Here is a 16,392-nt window from a genome sequence, read left to right as displayed (position 1 = left end):
AGTCAGAATTCATAATTGTCTATCCTCTGAATTAATTGAAGAGGTTGAATCTGTCTAAAACCAACTAGCAATCCAGTCGCAGATTTTAACTTGTTGTGCTTGTAGAGTCGTATATTCATTGATAACCATATTAACCTAGAGTGATCACATTCAATGAGAAGATGTTGCAAAGTTTCAGCATATTGAGAGCATCTAGGACATGTTACCTCAAGGTTGGATTATATGAATGTAGTTTAACTCTTGTTGGAACTATTCCCCTGAGACATTTCCAGATGAAAAATTTGACTTTATGTGGCGCTTCAGATTTCCAAATACCTTTCCACCTAATTTGGGTATAACTAGAATTTACATGACTGTGTTGTGTTAGTGCTTTGTATGTTGATTTAACTGAAAATTCTCATATTCTATTTGGATCTCATACAAGTTATATGAACCTTGTTGAACTAGTTACATTCTGAGAATTAATTCTGCCACTTCATCTGGAAATAAAGACCAAACTAATTCTTCATTCCATATTCTAGGGTCTTTTAAGATTAGATCAGAAACATAAACTATCCTTGCAGATTCTAGATAAGTGTCTCTAGGAGTCGGAGGAGCATTCAACCCTATAACCCATTTATCTAACCATACTGAAATTTGTTTTCCGTCTCTAACCTTCCATATATGAAATTGCTTGACATATTGTAGACCTACTTCTATTCCCTTCCAAATCCAAGAAGAATTACTTGGGGATTCTTGAAGATGAATAAATCTACAATATGGTGAGTATTTAGCTTTCATGAATTTAATCCACTCTTTATCCTCCTCAGTACACAACCTCCACGCAAGTTTGGTGATTAAAGCTATGTTGAATTTCTCTAAGTCTCTGAAGGACAAACCTCCAACATATTTAGAAGTACATAAAGAATTCTAAGCAGTTAAATTAAGACCTCTATTTGTTTTATGACCCCACCAAAATTGTCTCTGAGCTGAGTTTAATTTTTGGATTAGGTTTTTCGGGAGTTTGAAATTACTCATATAGTGAGAAGGAATTGAATGCAGAACTGACTTGACCAAAGTTGATCTTGCAGCTTGGTTAAGTGTGTTAGAGCACCAACCATGAAATCTATTCTCATTAGCATATTTAACAGATTTGAAAGAGTAACTTTTCGACTTTACCATAAGAATAGGCAAGCTTAAATACTTATTTGAAGTACAAAGTTGCTTGACTCCTAGTTGGTCTAGAATGGATTGCTTGGCTTGTTGAGATATATCTCCTGCAATGAAAGATGATGATTTTCAGAAGTTAATCATTTGTCCTGAAAGATTACTAAAAATTCTCAGACAAATTTTAACTTGATTCATACTTTCCTTGTCAGCTTGAAAAAAACAAAATGCAGTGATCCGCAAAAAGTAGGTGGTTTATGGAAATTGATTTTTTTTGCAATTCTAATTCCACGCAATTTATTTTTCACCTCTGCATCTAAAAGTGATCTTGTAAGATATTCCATAGAGATGATATAAAAAGATAAAGGGAAAGGGGGTCCCCTTGTCTAAGACCTCTAGTTGGAGTATAATACTTACAAAGATTACTATTCAAACGAATTGAAACAGTTGTAATTGAAATACATTGATGTATGATGGTTCTCCATTCTTGACAGAATTCCATAGCATTCAGCATGTGATCCACAAATGCATATTCTATTCGATCAAACTCCTTCGACATGTCTAATTTAAGAGCTACCAAACCCAATTTCTTCCTAGCCTTCTTCATGGAATGTATTAACTCATGAGCCATAACAATGTTGTCATTGATGTATCTTTTTGGAACATACGCAGCTTGCGTAGGAGGCATTAACTTATCCATTAAAGGCTTCATTCGAGTAACTATTAACTTTGAGATTATTTTATAGATGATGTTACACAGGCCAATTGGCCTGTAATCATTTGATGAAGATGGATGCCAAGTTATAGGAATCAAACAAGTAACTGTGTGATTGATTGAAGAGGGCATTTCTTTTGTAATGAAAAACTATTGTACTAATTTAATTACATCTTCTCCAACTGTAGACCATTGTGTTCGAAAGAACCCTGCCTGAAATCCATCCGGCCCTGGAGAGTTCCAACTAGGCATAGATTTAAGCACCTCTAATATTTCATTTTCATCAGGAACAAATAATAAATATTCATTGTCTGCTTGAGTAATTGTTGGTAAAATGATCTCAAAGGAGTCTGCCGAAAGAATTGGATTAGAAGATTGAGCAATAGAAGAAAAGTGTTTAGTCAAAATATATTCCAACTCCTTAGGTGAATTATGTCATTGTCCATGTTCATCCTTTAAAGCTGATATATGATTTCGAGCTTTCCTTCTATTTGCCAAAGTATGAAAATAAGATGTGTTATTGTCTAAATCTTTCAACCAACTGTCTCCAGATTTTTGATGCCAGAAATCAGCTTCTATCTTTTTCCAATGCTTTAGCCTTTGTATAGTGAGATATACTCCCTCCGTCCTAGTTTACTTGCCAAAATTGGGGATTTTTTTAGTCCTAAATTACTTGCCCATTTTCATATTTTTCCACTTTTTATCCTAATTTACCCCTATGTTGGAATCAGGTCGTAGTATTGAGAATTGTGTAATTCTATTTCCTATACACAATCTTAAATTCTCCTCTCTATATATATCCTTTGTTTTGAATTTTTCAAGTAAAGACAAAAAAACTAGATATATAAAAACTATGTATCTTAAATACTAGCTTGGGATAAATTTGGAAAAAAAATCTACTATTTATGCATTTCTTAATCTGTGTGCAAAAACCAATTTTGGCAAGTAAACTAGGACGAAGGGAGTATCTTATAAGAAGTATCATCACTATAAGGTAGAGATTGAAGAGTAGATAACTGATCTCTCATATGCGTAATGTGAAAATCAATGCAACCAAATTGTTTTCTATTCCATTTAGAGATCTTTTGTCTTGTAATATTGAGTTTCTGAGGAATATTGTTATCTTTATTAGAGCAATTCCAAGCATCTTTTATAACATCCAAAACATTTGGATTTTGTAGCCAACATCTATAGAATTTCCAAGCATTTCTAGGTCTAATTACCTATGAGTCAGTGACAAGAAGTATAGGGCAATGATCTGAACCTAGAAAAGGAAAATGTTTGACTTTAGAGTCAGGGAAATCCCTAATCCAGTTTGAGTTATTTACATCCATGTCAATTCTAGCTCTTCTTGGGCCTTGTCCATTAATTCGACTAGACCAAGTGTGATGAGTTCAGAGTATCCCAAATCTATTAGACCTGCATTATTGACTACACTAAAAATTCAATTATCCATGGTAGTAACACTAGATGAAGCATCTGAGTTTGTGATGTGAAAATTTAAATCTCCTAAATTAAACCACCCAAGCTTGAAAAACATTTTCACTGAGCTCCTTAATAAACTCCCATTGTCGCTTTTTAAGATCTTGATGTCTTGATCCATAAACACAAGATAGAATCCATTCTTGTTTAGATGGATCTGAACTGACAATAAGATGTATCATGTTATCATTGCTACAGACAATGTCACAGGGGAAGCCATATTTCTAAAGGAGAGTTAAGCCTCCAGATAGTCCTATAGAACTAAAAAAGTGGGAATTAGGATATTTTAAAAACTGAGTATATGATTTAGCTTTATCCATCCCTATCTTGGTTTCTATCAAGAAGACAATGTCTGGGTTATGGATACGAATTAAATTACTCAAGTTGTCCCTAGTTGATTTACCAACAAGACATTGAACATTCCAGGATAAAATTTTCATGATGATTATATGATTTATATTATAAAGTAAAGATTGAGGACTTAAAACTTGAAAATATAGATTGCCTAAATTGAATTTATGAATTGAGATGCAGAATATATAATAAAGGACAGGTAAATAATGATAATGAAAAGTTGTGGGATAAGAGGGTACCTGGCCAACAGTGCTCGAATTTGTTGTTTTACGGCTTTTAGAGTGGTTCTGCTCTGAAACTGTTCCATGGAAGGTAGGATAAGAATCAGGAGATGGAGAATCCAATTCCAAATTGACACACTCGTTTCCAGACAGATCTATATTGCAGTTAGTAGAATTATAACTGGAAAGATTATCCTCAATTTGATTAATCAGTTGTTGGAGAGGCTCCTTGTAGACATTTTCTGAATGGAGTGTATCAGGATCTATGTTACTAACATTGAAATCATCAAAAGAGACATCCAATTCCCCTAATTCCATATATGATTTTATTAGATCCATATTCCACATGTATCCACCTTTCTGACCCATAGATTCTTTAAAAATTTGTAGTTGTTCTGCCACATTTTCCTCCGACATGTGTTCAAGTATATTTTTTTCCTAGGTTATGATACAAGTTATGATCAATATTTTTAGTGTTACTAGGACCACCATCTTCAATTCAAATTTTTTTCCTTGTCTATGGACCACACTATCAGTTTCTTGATTGTTTAACATTCGAACTTGTATCATACCTTGAGAGTTGCAGCCAACCACAGTTACTGGAGAGGAAGAATCCGAAGGAATATTTCTTATAGTATTATCTGCATCCTGCTCGTTTAAATGGATTGAATCTTTGGATACTTAAAAATTGAATTGCACACAGTTAAGATTTGTATTTTTTGCATGCATGCATGTTAAATCAGCAACTACCATTGTACCTTCAGTTCTCTGAATATTCTGAAGTTGATTGTCTTCCTTAGTGTTTTGATCACCTTGTTCAACAGTTTCTAATTGATTTCCAGTTTTGACTCCTCTGATATCCGGGTTAGTCCATGATGGTGGATCAATTAAAGAAGTAGAAGATAGATAACCTCTCTGTTGCTGAAGAAGATACACAACTATAGTTTCACATTCCAACTCCTTGTGGTCTATTGTGTAACATAATCCACATAATTTAAATGGTTGCTTTTCATAGTATAGTCTTATCCACACATCTTCACCCGCTGCATTTTCATCCAGAATCCTCTGCAAAGTGGATTTCTGACATCTAAGAAAACTAAGGCTTTTTGAACTTTTCCTTTTGGAACTATGCAATCTGGTGGATCTAATTCCCTGACCTCACACATAGCAGAAGCAATACCATGAACAATATTTAAACTTCCAAAACCTGGTTGTATGTTGTAGAGACGTAACCACAAGAGTTGTTTGGTTAAGTCAACCAAACTCCTAGGTGTTTGGGGGTTCCATGGCTCTAGAACAAGGAGTTCGCCTTCGAGAAACCAAGGTCTGAACTTAAGGACAACTTCAGAATCATCTTGAGTATGAAACTTTATGAGAAGACAACCATTCTCCTCCTTTTTATGTAAATATCTCTGCTTTTAGGCCAGAGCTTTTTAAACTCCTTATCCAAATCACTTACCGAGTAAACTTTATAGGTGTAGAGTTTACCTAAAAAGATAAATTTGAACTGCACCGCTCCCTGTATCAGATCTTCAGTTGAGATTTCTGGTTCCTTTAAATCTCTCAATCTATCAATAATCGATGTAACATCCATCTTTTGTTGGACTTGCAATAGTTTAGTCTCCATCTCAGAACAATAAAAGAGAAAGGAATAATAAAAAAAAAGTTTGGAGGAGAGAACGAGGTGCAAATACAGGGATAAAATAATTGAAAAAGCGGGGGTCTAACAACACCACCCAATATTTCTCTTAGCAATCTGTGTGGACAAACTCAAATATACTTTTAAGAGAAACAACAAGACTCAATCAATTAAAAGTATATCAACGAGTTTATATCTCTCTCTTGATTTGATTTCCGCAAACAGAAACTGCGAGTACTAATCAAATACAAGAAATAACTTGGATGGTACCAAAGACCAATATCCAAGTGTCAATCAATATCAATCAACAACCGTTAGGTCGGATCCTCCAATTGATTAATCTAACGCACAACCTGTATTATTTCAATTATAAAGATAAAACAATATAATGCGGAAACTGAAATAACACAAACACATTTTGTTAACGAGGAAACCGCAAATGCAGAAAAACCTCGGGACCTAGTACAGATTGAACACACACTGTATTAAGCCGCTACAGACACTAGCCTACTCCAAGCTAACTTCAGACTGGACTATAGTTGAACCCCAATCAGCCTCTCACTGATCCAAGGTACAATTGTACTCCCTACGCCTCTGATCCCAGCAGGATACTGCGCACTTGATTCCTTTAGCTGATCTCACCCACAACTAAGAGTAGCTACGACCCAAATCGCAGGCTCTGTCTCACACAGACAAGTCTATCAAAGGATCAATCTGTCTCCCACGGAAAAACCCTAAAGTTTTTGTTACGTCTTTTGATAATAATCAAGGTGAACAGGAACCAATTGATAATCCGGTCTTATATTCCCGAAGAACAGCCTAGATTAATCAATCACCTCACAAAAATCTTAATCGTATGGTAGCGAAACAAGATGTTGTGGAATCACAAACATTGAGACGAAGATGTTTCTGATTACTTTTTATATCTTGCCTATCGAAGATATCAAATCTCAAGCCAATAAATTTGATTGTACTCGTACGATAGAAGATGCAAGATCAGATCACACAACTACGATAAAAGTAGTATCGGTCTGGCTTCACAATCCCAATGAAGTCTTTAAGTCGTTAACCTGGTTTTAGAAGAAGAAAACCAAAGGTTAAAGGAGAATCGACTCTAGTACGCAAACTAGTATCACATTTAAGGTGTGGGGATTAGTTTTGCACAACACTAGATGTCTCATTTACATAGTCTTTCAAATCAGGGTTTTGCCTTGGTAACAAAGCAATCAATATTCACCGTTAGATGAAAACCTGATTTAGATTCAAGCTAATATTTCTCAACCGTTAGATCGAAAACTTAGCTTGTTATACGCAAATGAACTGCACGCTTCTAGGTTTGTTAACCGTACCCAAACGTGTACATTGTTGGTTCAACAATAGTTAACCAAAAGGTTAGCCATATGAGCATTTCATATCAACCATTCCTTAGTCTTTTTAAAGTTTAAGTTCAGAAATGATCTTTAGATATATGACCTTCTTAAGTTCGCACACTAGGTTCGCGGATTTAAGCAACCGGCAGAGTTTACAAACTCCCGAAGAAATTCTCGGGATGAGAACTTCGCCGGTTCGTGGACTGGGTTCGCGGACTTAGCTCACGCAATTAGTTTGTTAACTCCAGCAGAATTTCTTGGATGAGAAGTTCGGCAGTTCGCGGACTTGGCAACTAGCCATTCTTCCGGTTTCTCTTGATCAACAAAGTTCGCAAACTTTGGTTCAAGCAATAGGACTTATACATAAATGTGTTTCCACAACAATGCTTATGTCCATCATTGGTTATGTAATCTAAACTCTCATTTCAATCATTGAAACATTCTTAGAGGACGCTATATAGTTGTTACACCATTTCTCGTCAAAGCAATTTTCAAGACGATTGAAACATATCATGACTTTCGTCACTAGGTAAAGATAAACTTGGTCGAAGCGAAAAGCTTACCAACACATATTTCGAGATATAGATAGGCGAGGTATACTCGGCTCGAAATACCAAATGTGTATAATCTAAGTCTATATATATAGCATACGACTTTTTGTCTCAAGAAGTAGGAGTTAGAGTAGATAGACTTTTGAGTGACAGATAAGTTCAAGTTTTCACATACCTTTTTGTCGAGAAGTTCCACCGGTTCCTTGAGTAGTTCTTCTACTTGTATGATGAATCGCCATGAAGTCCTTGAGCTCAACTACACTTTTTATCCTAGTCCGAGACTTAGCTATAGTAGACTATAAATCAAGACTTATAGTTTTGATCACTAACATTGACAAATATGCTTGAGATAGCAATGTGCGAGTTCGACCGAGCAATGCTCTAACAATAATACTGCCTCTCATTTTCCCGGTGAATGTCGTACACCTGTTGTAAGTGTTCTTACAACTCAATAACTTAATATGAGTTAGTGAAACACGGTTGTTTTGTCTTGAAACCCTAAAAAGAAGGTGTGAGAATAATAACTGATTTGATATGCGGAATACAGTATTCAATATAAAGAGTAATAACTGAATCAAGGCATGGGGAATAAATATCGAACATGGATCCATGGAAGATTACTAGAAGAATAGGCAAAACCACTCAAGCTTCAAGAAACCTTCAAGCAATGAGACCTGTACCCATTAAAAAAGATGAAATATTCCATTAGAAGATTCAGGTGTAATAAAAGAGGATTAAAGAAGATCAAAATTAACAAAAGTATCAGAAAATAAGGATTAGAAAAGGAATTAAACTATAAAATTTGATGAGTCACTCCGATTTATCACTGAGGCAATCTCCGAGTTAGGGAGAGCTCTCTAGAGTTTTTTTCGTCAGACTCACAGGTAGGTTAGTCTTTGATAACTACTGTACGATTAAACCAGTATATAGCTTCTCTGATTATGTTCTGAATAGACTGGTCTTCGTTATTAAACACCTTCTCATTCATATTCTTCCATAAAGCCACATTACACAATTACCAATCTTAAAGATGTCATAATTACCCTTCTCAGCAAGCCAACCTGCTATAATTTGTTTGTTATTCTTACCGAAGTAATGCTCAGTTCTGCACCCCAGAGGAGAGCCAAAAAATATAGTAACAACCACAGGAAAATGGAAAAATATATGCTCAATATCTTCAAAAGTGATACTTTTGCCGCGTTTCAGAACAAATGATATTTTCGCGTCGTTTCATAAAAAGTGATACTTTCGCCCCGTTTGAGAAAAAAATGATGCTTTCACCCCGTTTCAGATAAGTGATAATTTCGCCCCGTTTCAGAGAAAGTGATCCTTTCGCCCCGTTCCGGAAGAAAGTGATACTTTCGCTCCGTTTCAGAAGAAAGTGATACTTTCTTCTGAAAAGGAGCGAAAGTATCACTTTCCCCGAAAATGAGCGAAAGTATCACTTTCCCTGAAACGGAACTTGAAAGTATCACTTTTTCTGAAACGGAAAATTAGTTGACCCATAAACCAAAATATGGTTGCTTGATGTATTATGCATCCTTTGTGGTGGTTTGTTTATTGACATGCATTCAATTTTCTAAAATTGTGCATAAAATGATAAACACCTCCGAATTTTTGGTAAAAACTCTAAATTTTGTTGTTTGTACTCATTACATAGATTTTTTTTTTATAATCTTTCTAACGATATAAAATTTGTAAAATTCCAAAGAACGGATTTTCAGATATGTTATATTAAAGTTTGCTTTCCAATTATACCTCCAAAAAATAAGATACATAAGGAGTTATAGTTACCTGACTAAAAAGGAGGGACAATTGTGTCAAGTGAAAATGTAACCGTGGACACCAATATTTCCAATATTTTTTTATCAAATTGCACATTTATATGAGGCTTCATTTTAAAAATAAGTGGCCATAAAAGGGACTCACTCCCATCGGACCCTCCGATTATTCCATGAGCTATAACAAATTGCAAAACTTGTTTTACATGATTTTCGCCAATAGAATAAAATGGTTACTTACTCAACGACATACTGAAAAAGAAAAAAAAAGACAAGAAAAGAAAAGAGCAGCTCGTCTTAAGACAAAGGAGGACAGGGAAAAGGCTAATCTTCAGGTATGTCGTAGGAAATTGATAATGGTTTATACACTGCCGCCATTCGCACTCTGAACTCAAGTGGCGTTGCTCCTTATAAAGAAGCCACTTTGCTGGAGTTGCAAGCTAAGCATCCATACGAGCCACCCCCTCTGATTCTGTCTACACCAGTTGCCCATGCACCCCTCGTCGCATCTAAATATTTGGTCTTAAATAAGCTGAAAAGTTTTCCTAGAGGGACCTCGTGTGGAAGAGATGGTCTTCGGGCCCAACACCTTATTGATGCTTTGGGAGGGGCCGCTGCGGCTGTGTCGGATGAGATTGTTACTTCCATTACGGAGCTTGTGAACATTTGGCTCGCAAGGGGTTGTCCACAAGTACTGGGTGAGTTTATAGCTTCCGCACCCCTCACGCCTCTTGTTAAACCTGGTGGGGGCATCCGTCCGATTTTCGTAGGCACTATTTGGAGATGTCTGGTTTCCAAGGTTGTTGCTTCTCATGTAGGTAAAGCAATGGATAGTTATCTTGGTGACTACCAGTTTGGTGTGGGGGTGTCCTGTGGTGGTGAATCCATTTTTCATGCAGTTAACCGGCTCTTGGAGGTCAAGGGTGACTCTACTTCCATGTCTATGCTTCTGGTGGACTTCTCTAATGCTTTCAACCTGGTGAGCAGGTCTGCTATGATTAGAGAGGTTAAACGGCATTGTCCTTCGATCTCGAGGTGGGTGGAGTTTTTTTATGAGTCTCCCGCTAGGCTATATTATATGGATAAAACTCTCTTTTCTGCTCAGGGAGTTCAACATGGGGATCCTCTTGGTCTCATGTTATTTGCTTTGACTTTACAACCTCTCATACATATGATCACTGAGAGGTGCACCTTGGATCTCCAGGATTGGTATTTAGATGATGGAACCATAGTCGGAGATACTTTGATGGTGGCCAAGGACTTGGACATTATCCGGCAGGAAGGTGTTCACTTGGGGTTGCATCTCAATGTCTCTAAGTCGGAGCACTTCTGGCCTTCGGTTGATAGTAGAGGGTTAGATGATGGTGTTTTTCCACCTGACATACATCGTCCCCCTGATGGTGTTAAATTGTTAGGTGGACCAGTTAGCCGGGACCCCCAGTTTTGCAGAAACATGGTTGCCAAGAGGGTACAGAAGACCATTTCCTTGATTGATGATGTGCAGAAGTTGAAGGACCCGCAAGGAGAGTTGCTCTTTCTAAGGAACTGTTATGGTGTCTCTAGGTTATATTTCGCCATGCGTACTACTAAACCTAAGTTTTTGGATGAGGCGCATGTGGTTTTTGATGACCATCTTAGACAGTTTCTTAGGCACTTGGTTACGGGAGATAGGCCGGGTTTTGGTTTGTTGCAGCAGAGATTAGCTACGCTTCCTATCAAAGATGGTGGTTTGGTGGTGTACACTATGGAGGACACTAAGCAATATTGTTATTTATCCTCTTGTTTTCAGACGAGATCTCAGCAGGGCACCATCTTGAGGCACTCTGGGGTGTCGGGCCTAAGTCCCAGTTTTGAGCACGCTTTGACAATTTTCAAACAGGTATGTGGTATTGGTGATTCTTTTTTATGCATTGATGATATTGCCCCCCACTCTATGAGTTCTTTGGCAGTCAAGTATTTTGATGCGGTGAAGAAAAACATACCCTTTCAGTTTAACATGTCGAAACGGGATGCAGCTCTCTGGCATAGTAACATAGTTAACCATGCTCAGGACTACTTGTTGGAAATTCCTATTGACGGGCATAATCAGTCAATTGGGGCCAGCAGTTTCGTGTTGTTCTGCAATATAGGCTTGGGATTCCTCTCATTGAGAATGGAGACTTGTCTTCTGTTTGTGGTGTTGGGATGGATATCTTTGGGGATCACGCCTGGCACTGCAAGAAAGGGGTTGGGATTAAATACATGCATGACGTACTCCGTGACACCTTCGCAGACATTTGTTATCGTGCGAGTATCTCTGCCAGAAAGGAGGTGGATTTGGGGCTCCTTTCGGATGATGGTTTGGCTCTATGCCATGCGAATATATTTGTGTATGATAGGGATAACGGCTACGATATGTGCTTGGATGTCACGGTGGTTTCCCCCTTCACTGGCAACTGGGAGTGTAACTTTGTCCTTGGTCGGGCTATGGACAATATAGAAGCGAAAAAGAGGACCAAATATTTGGAGAAATGTACGAGTCAGAAGTTGGGGTTTGGTGTTCTTGCCTTCACGACTTTAGGTGGGCTAGGGAGTGATACTGAGGAGTTCCTGAAAAGGTTGCGAAACTATATGGCTAGTTATGATGAGAACGTTTCTATTGGAGATTTTCTTTTTCATACGATGGGTGTGGTTCTCAATAAAGGGATTGGAGCCCAGCTTGTTGCCAGACTTCCATCCTATGATTGTAAACTCCTTGTTGTTGATTTTTTTTTAATAATTTCACCACTTCATTAAGGTAAAAAACTTGAGGTTACATTTCTAGGATATTTTGTTCCAATCCTATCATTAAAAACAATTTCTTGGATGAAGGATGGGCATGTGAATTCCCAGCTATTAGTTGTTGTCGCAGTTGTGTTGTTGGTTTGGTTTGTGAACGCTTTATTTGCTAATCCATCGGCTGCTTGGTTCGCCTCTCTCCAAGTGTGTGTGATTTTGTAGCTTGGTATTTGACTTACGAGCGAGTTGATTTCTGTTAGCATGTTGTTTAGGTACCATGGTATTGATTCCTTTTTTTGGATTAGACTGAGAAGTGCTTGCGAATCGATTTCAAACCAGATTTTCTGCCATTGGTGTTGAGTAGATATCCTTGCCGCAAGTAGTAATCCCTATGTTTCCGCCTGAATTGAAGTGGTTATCCCCAGTGGTGCTGCCATTGCCTTCAGCAGATTCCCTTCACTATCTCTGCATATGATCCCTACTCCTGCCGGTCCCGGGTTTCCTTTGGATGCGTCATCTGTATTTACCTTGATCCAATTTATTTCCGGTGGAGTCCATCCTATGTAGATTATTGAAGTAGTCGTTCTCTTCCTTTGTAATCTTGCAATTGTCGGTCCATTGGCCATGATCGGAGCCATATATTCATGTGCTCATTGATACTCTTCATACATTATCATTATGATATGGAATGTTTTCCTTGGATGTTATCTTTCCCTTTTGTACACTATTTCATTTCTAGCCAGCCATATGTGGCATACCGTGAAACTCAGTAACACTCTTTTTTGTCCTGAGTGTGTTTTGTGGAGTACGTCATGAATATTTTTTTTTTGAAGCATGTATTTTATTGATATGAGATTAGGTTACAATTTGTCGTGGGTACGTGGTATCCACTGAATCATGAAATTTGTCGGGTATGTTGATGATGATTAATAATATTTTTCCGTTTAAAAAAAAAAAAAAATATCCATTAACACCTTTACTTTTCTCTCTCTAATATTTCCTTTCACAACATAACTCAAACGAACAGAATCTACGATGAAGGTGAAAACTGTTAGCTATGTGATTGAAAAGAAAAGAAAATTACAGATATAAAATAAGTTCTCAATGTTCTACTTCTGAAAATTCTCCGTCTGAGCATCAGGTTCAAGTTTATGAGTCGACTCACCAAAAAACGTTTTCACCATCTTTGATCTTTCGAATCATTTTCTGATCAAATCTTTCTAGGACCGAGGTTTTTCCATTCCATCAAATTAGCCGCGAATAGTTACTTTCTGAGGTGCCGGATCTGGTTGCCGGACGGGACCGAACCAGGTTGCTGTTTCAATTTGGGTATGTTTTTTTATTAGCTGCAAATGATGGATTAGCTCTCTTTGTTTTTTTTTCGCGGTGTGTTTGGTGATTTGTGTTTCCTATGCTTTCAACTTGTGGACACACGAACTACGCGGGATCCGAGTGCCCGCAATCAATTGTTAAAGTCTAAAGAGATTACGATGATGATACCCTGATGTGGGTTCATTGGCTCAAAACCCGCGGGTTTATCATGGCCTCCTCCATCTTCCCCATGCGTAGCGATTATGCATGGGGTACAAATATAAAAGGAAAACAACATATATAAGTAAATGCATGCGGAACTAAATGAATGTAAAGTGCTGAAATGTAAATAAGACCAAGGTTTACGTGGTTCAGCACTAAGGCCTACATCCACGGGGTTTGTTGTTCTGCTATATTATTCACGGTTACACGTATAGTTGAATGACTTGGGGTTTACATATTTCTCTCCACTATGGGATTCCTTACCTTTGCTACTCTCTCTCTCTCCCTATTTCTTTCCTGATGTTTTTTCGATCCCCTTCCCCCTTTGTGGAGATTGGGTATTTATAAGGTAGGAATGTGGGACCCATCTCTGAAGACCGTTGGAACCTTATCTTCTAGTGTCTTGTGTCCATAACGCAGAGGTCTGCGTTTCCCCCTCGATCCCGTGGAGGCATCTTCGCTCGTTCCATAGGTCGGTCGACACGTGCGCTGCTCAGAGTGTTTAATGCGGGTGGTTGAGGGGTCTGCTCGTGTCAGACAAGTGTCTTCTGCCCCTGTCAGTACGTGTCAGCTGACTTTCTCCCCACCATTGATCTTAGCTCCTCTTCTGGGGATGAGATAAAGCAACTCCTAGGGGTTTATTTGGTGCTTCGCGACGCATCGTGTTTTGATGTCTTGGCTTGCATGCTTTCCACGTACCTTTCTGTATACACGTGTCCGATGGTGAGATATATGTGTACACAATTTGCCCCTTTTCTTCAGGCTTAACTGACTAATGGGTGCCTTGAAGAAAAACTATCGCCGCACATTCTTCTCACTGCTAATAACTTCTCCTAGATACTTGGGCACGTCTTTTATTCGTGCATTAACTGCTTATGTAACGGGCACGTTTTCCTATTTCTCCCTTAATTTCCTCTTTTCTTTCGGGTATTTTAAGGATAGAGAGGAAATTTAATTTCATTCTTCCTAAACACTCTCTCAGTTCATTCTTCCTTTAAGTTTCCTACCTGCCTTCATTAAACCTGTGACCTTAAAATCTTTGTCAGTCTTCATTGCACCTGTGATCTTAACTTCTGTCAGTCTTTATTGCACCTGGGATCTTCCCCTGTTTGTTTCTTCTACTTGCTGTTTTTGCCGGTGAGTTTTTCTTGATTTCACTGTTTTATGCCGTGTTGAATTGTGAATTTTCTGCTATTGTTGTTCCTTGTTTGTGATGAAGAACTCTTTCTGATGCTTTCATACTAGTTTGCCCCTGTTCTTCATCTTAAATTAAGGCAGTCATTACTTCGAGGGTGGAGTATTGAGATTGTATCCTAATTTTAGGGTTGCTATGTTGTCGTGGTTGTATTGCTATGAATGTGTTTTTTGATTTTTGGTTATTGTGTGTAACCTGTTCTTGATTTTATTCTTTCCGCAGCCATGTCTGACCGTCCGCGGCCTACCTATGAGACTCCTGATTCTAGGTTGTCGAGATCTCCTCAGCGTCGAGAGTCTCAAGATGATGTTCGTCGGAGTCGAGTGTCTTCCGGAGCGAGAGCCTCGTCTTCTCGGGAAGAGATTCCTCCGATAATTCCGTCTGGCTCACGGAGAGTCTTTAATCACTCAATGGTGCGTCCTCGTGAAGAGACTCGGAGTACGCAGGCTCCTCCCCGCGCTGTTGCTTTTGACGTTCCTCCTTTACGTTCGTTAGTGCCCGAGCATCATCCACGGTCTTCTCCAACTTTGAATGGGAAGAATACAAAGGGCGTAGCTCCTGCGGCTGGATCTTCAAAGAATCCCCCCGTGAAGAGAAAAGCGTCTGAAGCGTTTGTTAGCTCATCCGGCCCCGCCGAGGAGGAAGAGGCTGCTCCCTTGATACGCAGTGTTTCTGTTAGCAAGAGAAAAGTAACCTTCAAGCATATCGATCTTGAAATATTCAAGGAGAAGCATGATCTCCAAGCCTTCGGGGTTCGGTTTTATGCCCCCGAGGATGATATCACGTATGAGCTGATCTCTAAGTACGAATTCGATGAATTTCACTTGTTAACGACGGTTGGGGCCTTCGAGGCTGGTCTGATGCTGCCGTTGTATAAATCAGGTGATTCCTTCTACTACGACGTGCTCGCTAGTCGTGAGGGTTCTTCCACAAGTACTCATAGCCGTTCCGTATCCCAGTTATCGGGGAATTATCTCCGCGCCCTGAAGGAATGCTATCTGCGGAGTAAGGGGGAAACGTCGATGACCTGCTACGTCCCCAATCCCTTGGAGAAGGAATGGTACACTCCTGAGAATTTTAATAACTCCTTCGGTGATTACGTCAATAGCAGGAATCGCAAGCCGTGGAGTGTCAGCCTTCGGAATCTTCCTGCTCCCCGAGGCGAGATTCGTCTATTAAATGAGGTCAGCGATGCCAAGCTGAAGTATGTTCCTGGCACGGAGGCGTCCAATCGTCGGAAACTCTTCCCCGCGCGAGAAAGGATCAAGCGTGATCATGACTACGAGTGGCACGCCACTGTCATTGAGATAGTAGGTCCGTGGGCTTACGGTTGGATTCCCGGTTCCCGCGGATGGAGGCCAACCGAGAATAGTAAGCCGCGCGAATCTCCTCCCGCTCGCTATGGAGATTTCTGCCCCTGGCGTCTGAACTTTGCGGGCATGAATTTTCCTTATGCCCTGGATGTCGTAGAGGGAGACGAGGAGGATGGTTCCGGTGCTATACTCCCATCGAAGAATATCTCAGCTGCTCAGGTACGCAGATTGTAGTTGTGTTTTGTTTTTATAACTTCCATCGGACGGGAAGAATAATTCCTTTGTGGTGTCGGTTTCAGGTATTGAAGAAGACAAAGATTAGGCCGAAGCAGTCT

The 16,392-nt window shown here is 39.0% G+C and overlaps 1 protein-coding gene across 1 annotated transcript; it reads left to right on the top strand.

The window, feature by feature from the left end:
- The first annotated feature begins 8,079 nt into the window (after positions 1 to 8,079).
- LOC113315959 lies at positions 8,080 to 12,034 on the top strand. The gene is made up of 3 exons (XM_026564197.1): positions 8,080 to 8,154; positions 9,606 to 11,281; positions 11,389 to 12,034. The coding sequence occupies exons 1-3, from the start codon at positions 8,080 to 8,082 to the stop codon at positions 12,032 to 12,034; spliced, it is 2,397 nt and encodes a 798-aa protein (XP_026419982.1).
- Positions 12,035 to 16,392: the final 4,358 nt, after the last annotated feature.

The sequence above is a fragment of the Papaver somniferum genome, chromosome 10, assembly GCF_003573695.1.
Source record: "Papaver somniferum cultivar HN1 chromosome 10, ASM357369v1, whole genome shotgun sequence".
In the NCBI taxonomy this organism is placed as follows: Eukaryota; Viridiplantae; Streptophyta; class Magnoliopsida; order Ranunculales; family Papaveraceae; genus Papaver; species Papaver somniferum.
This window is presented reverse-complemented; position numbering and strand designations above follow the sequence as displayed.

What these genes read in the sequence shown, in the direction of transcription:
- LOC113315959 (XM_026564197.1), top strand. Translation starts at nt 8,080, where the DNA reads ATGGATCCATGGAAGATTACTAGAAGAATAGGCAAAACCACTCAAGCT. An exon ending in ACCTTCAAGCAATGAGACCT is followed by an intron (nt 8,155 to 9,605) that starts GTACCCATTAAA and finishes GGTATGTCGTAG; the next exon opens with GAAATTGATAATGGTTTATA. An exon ending in AAACGGGATGCAGCTCTCTG is followed by an intron (nt 11,282 to 11,388) that starts GCATAGTAACAT and finishes TCTGCAATATAG; the next exon opens with GCTTGGGATTCCTCTCATTG.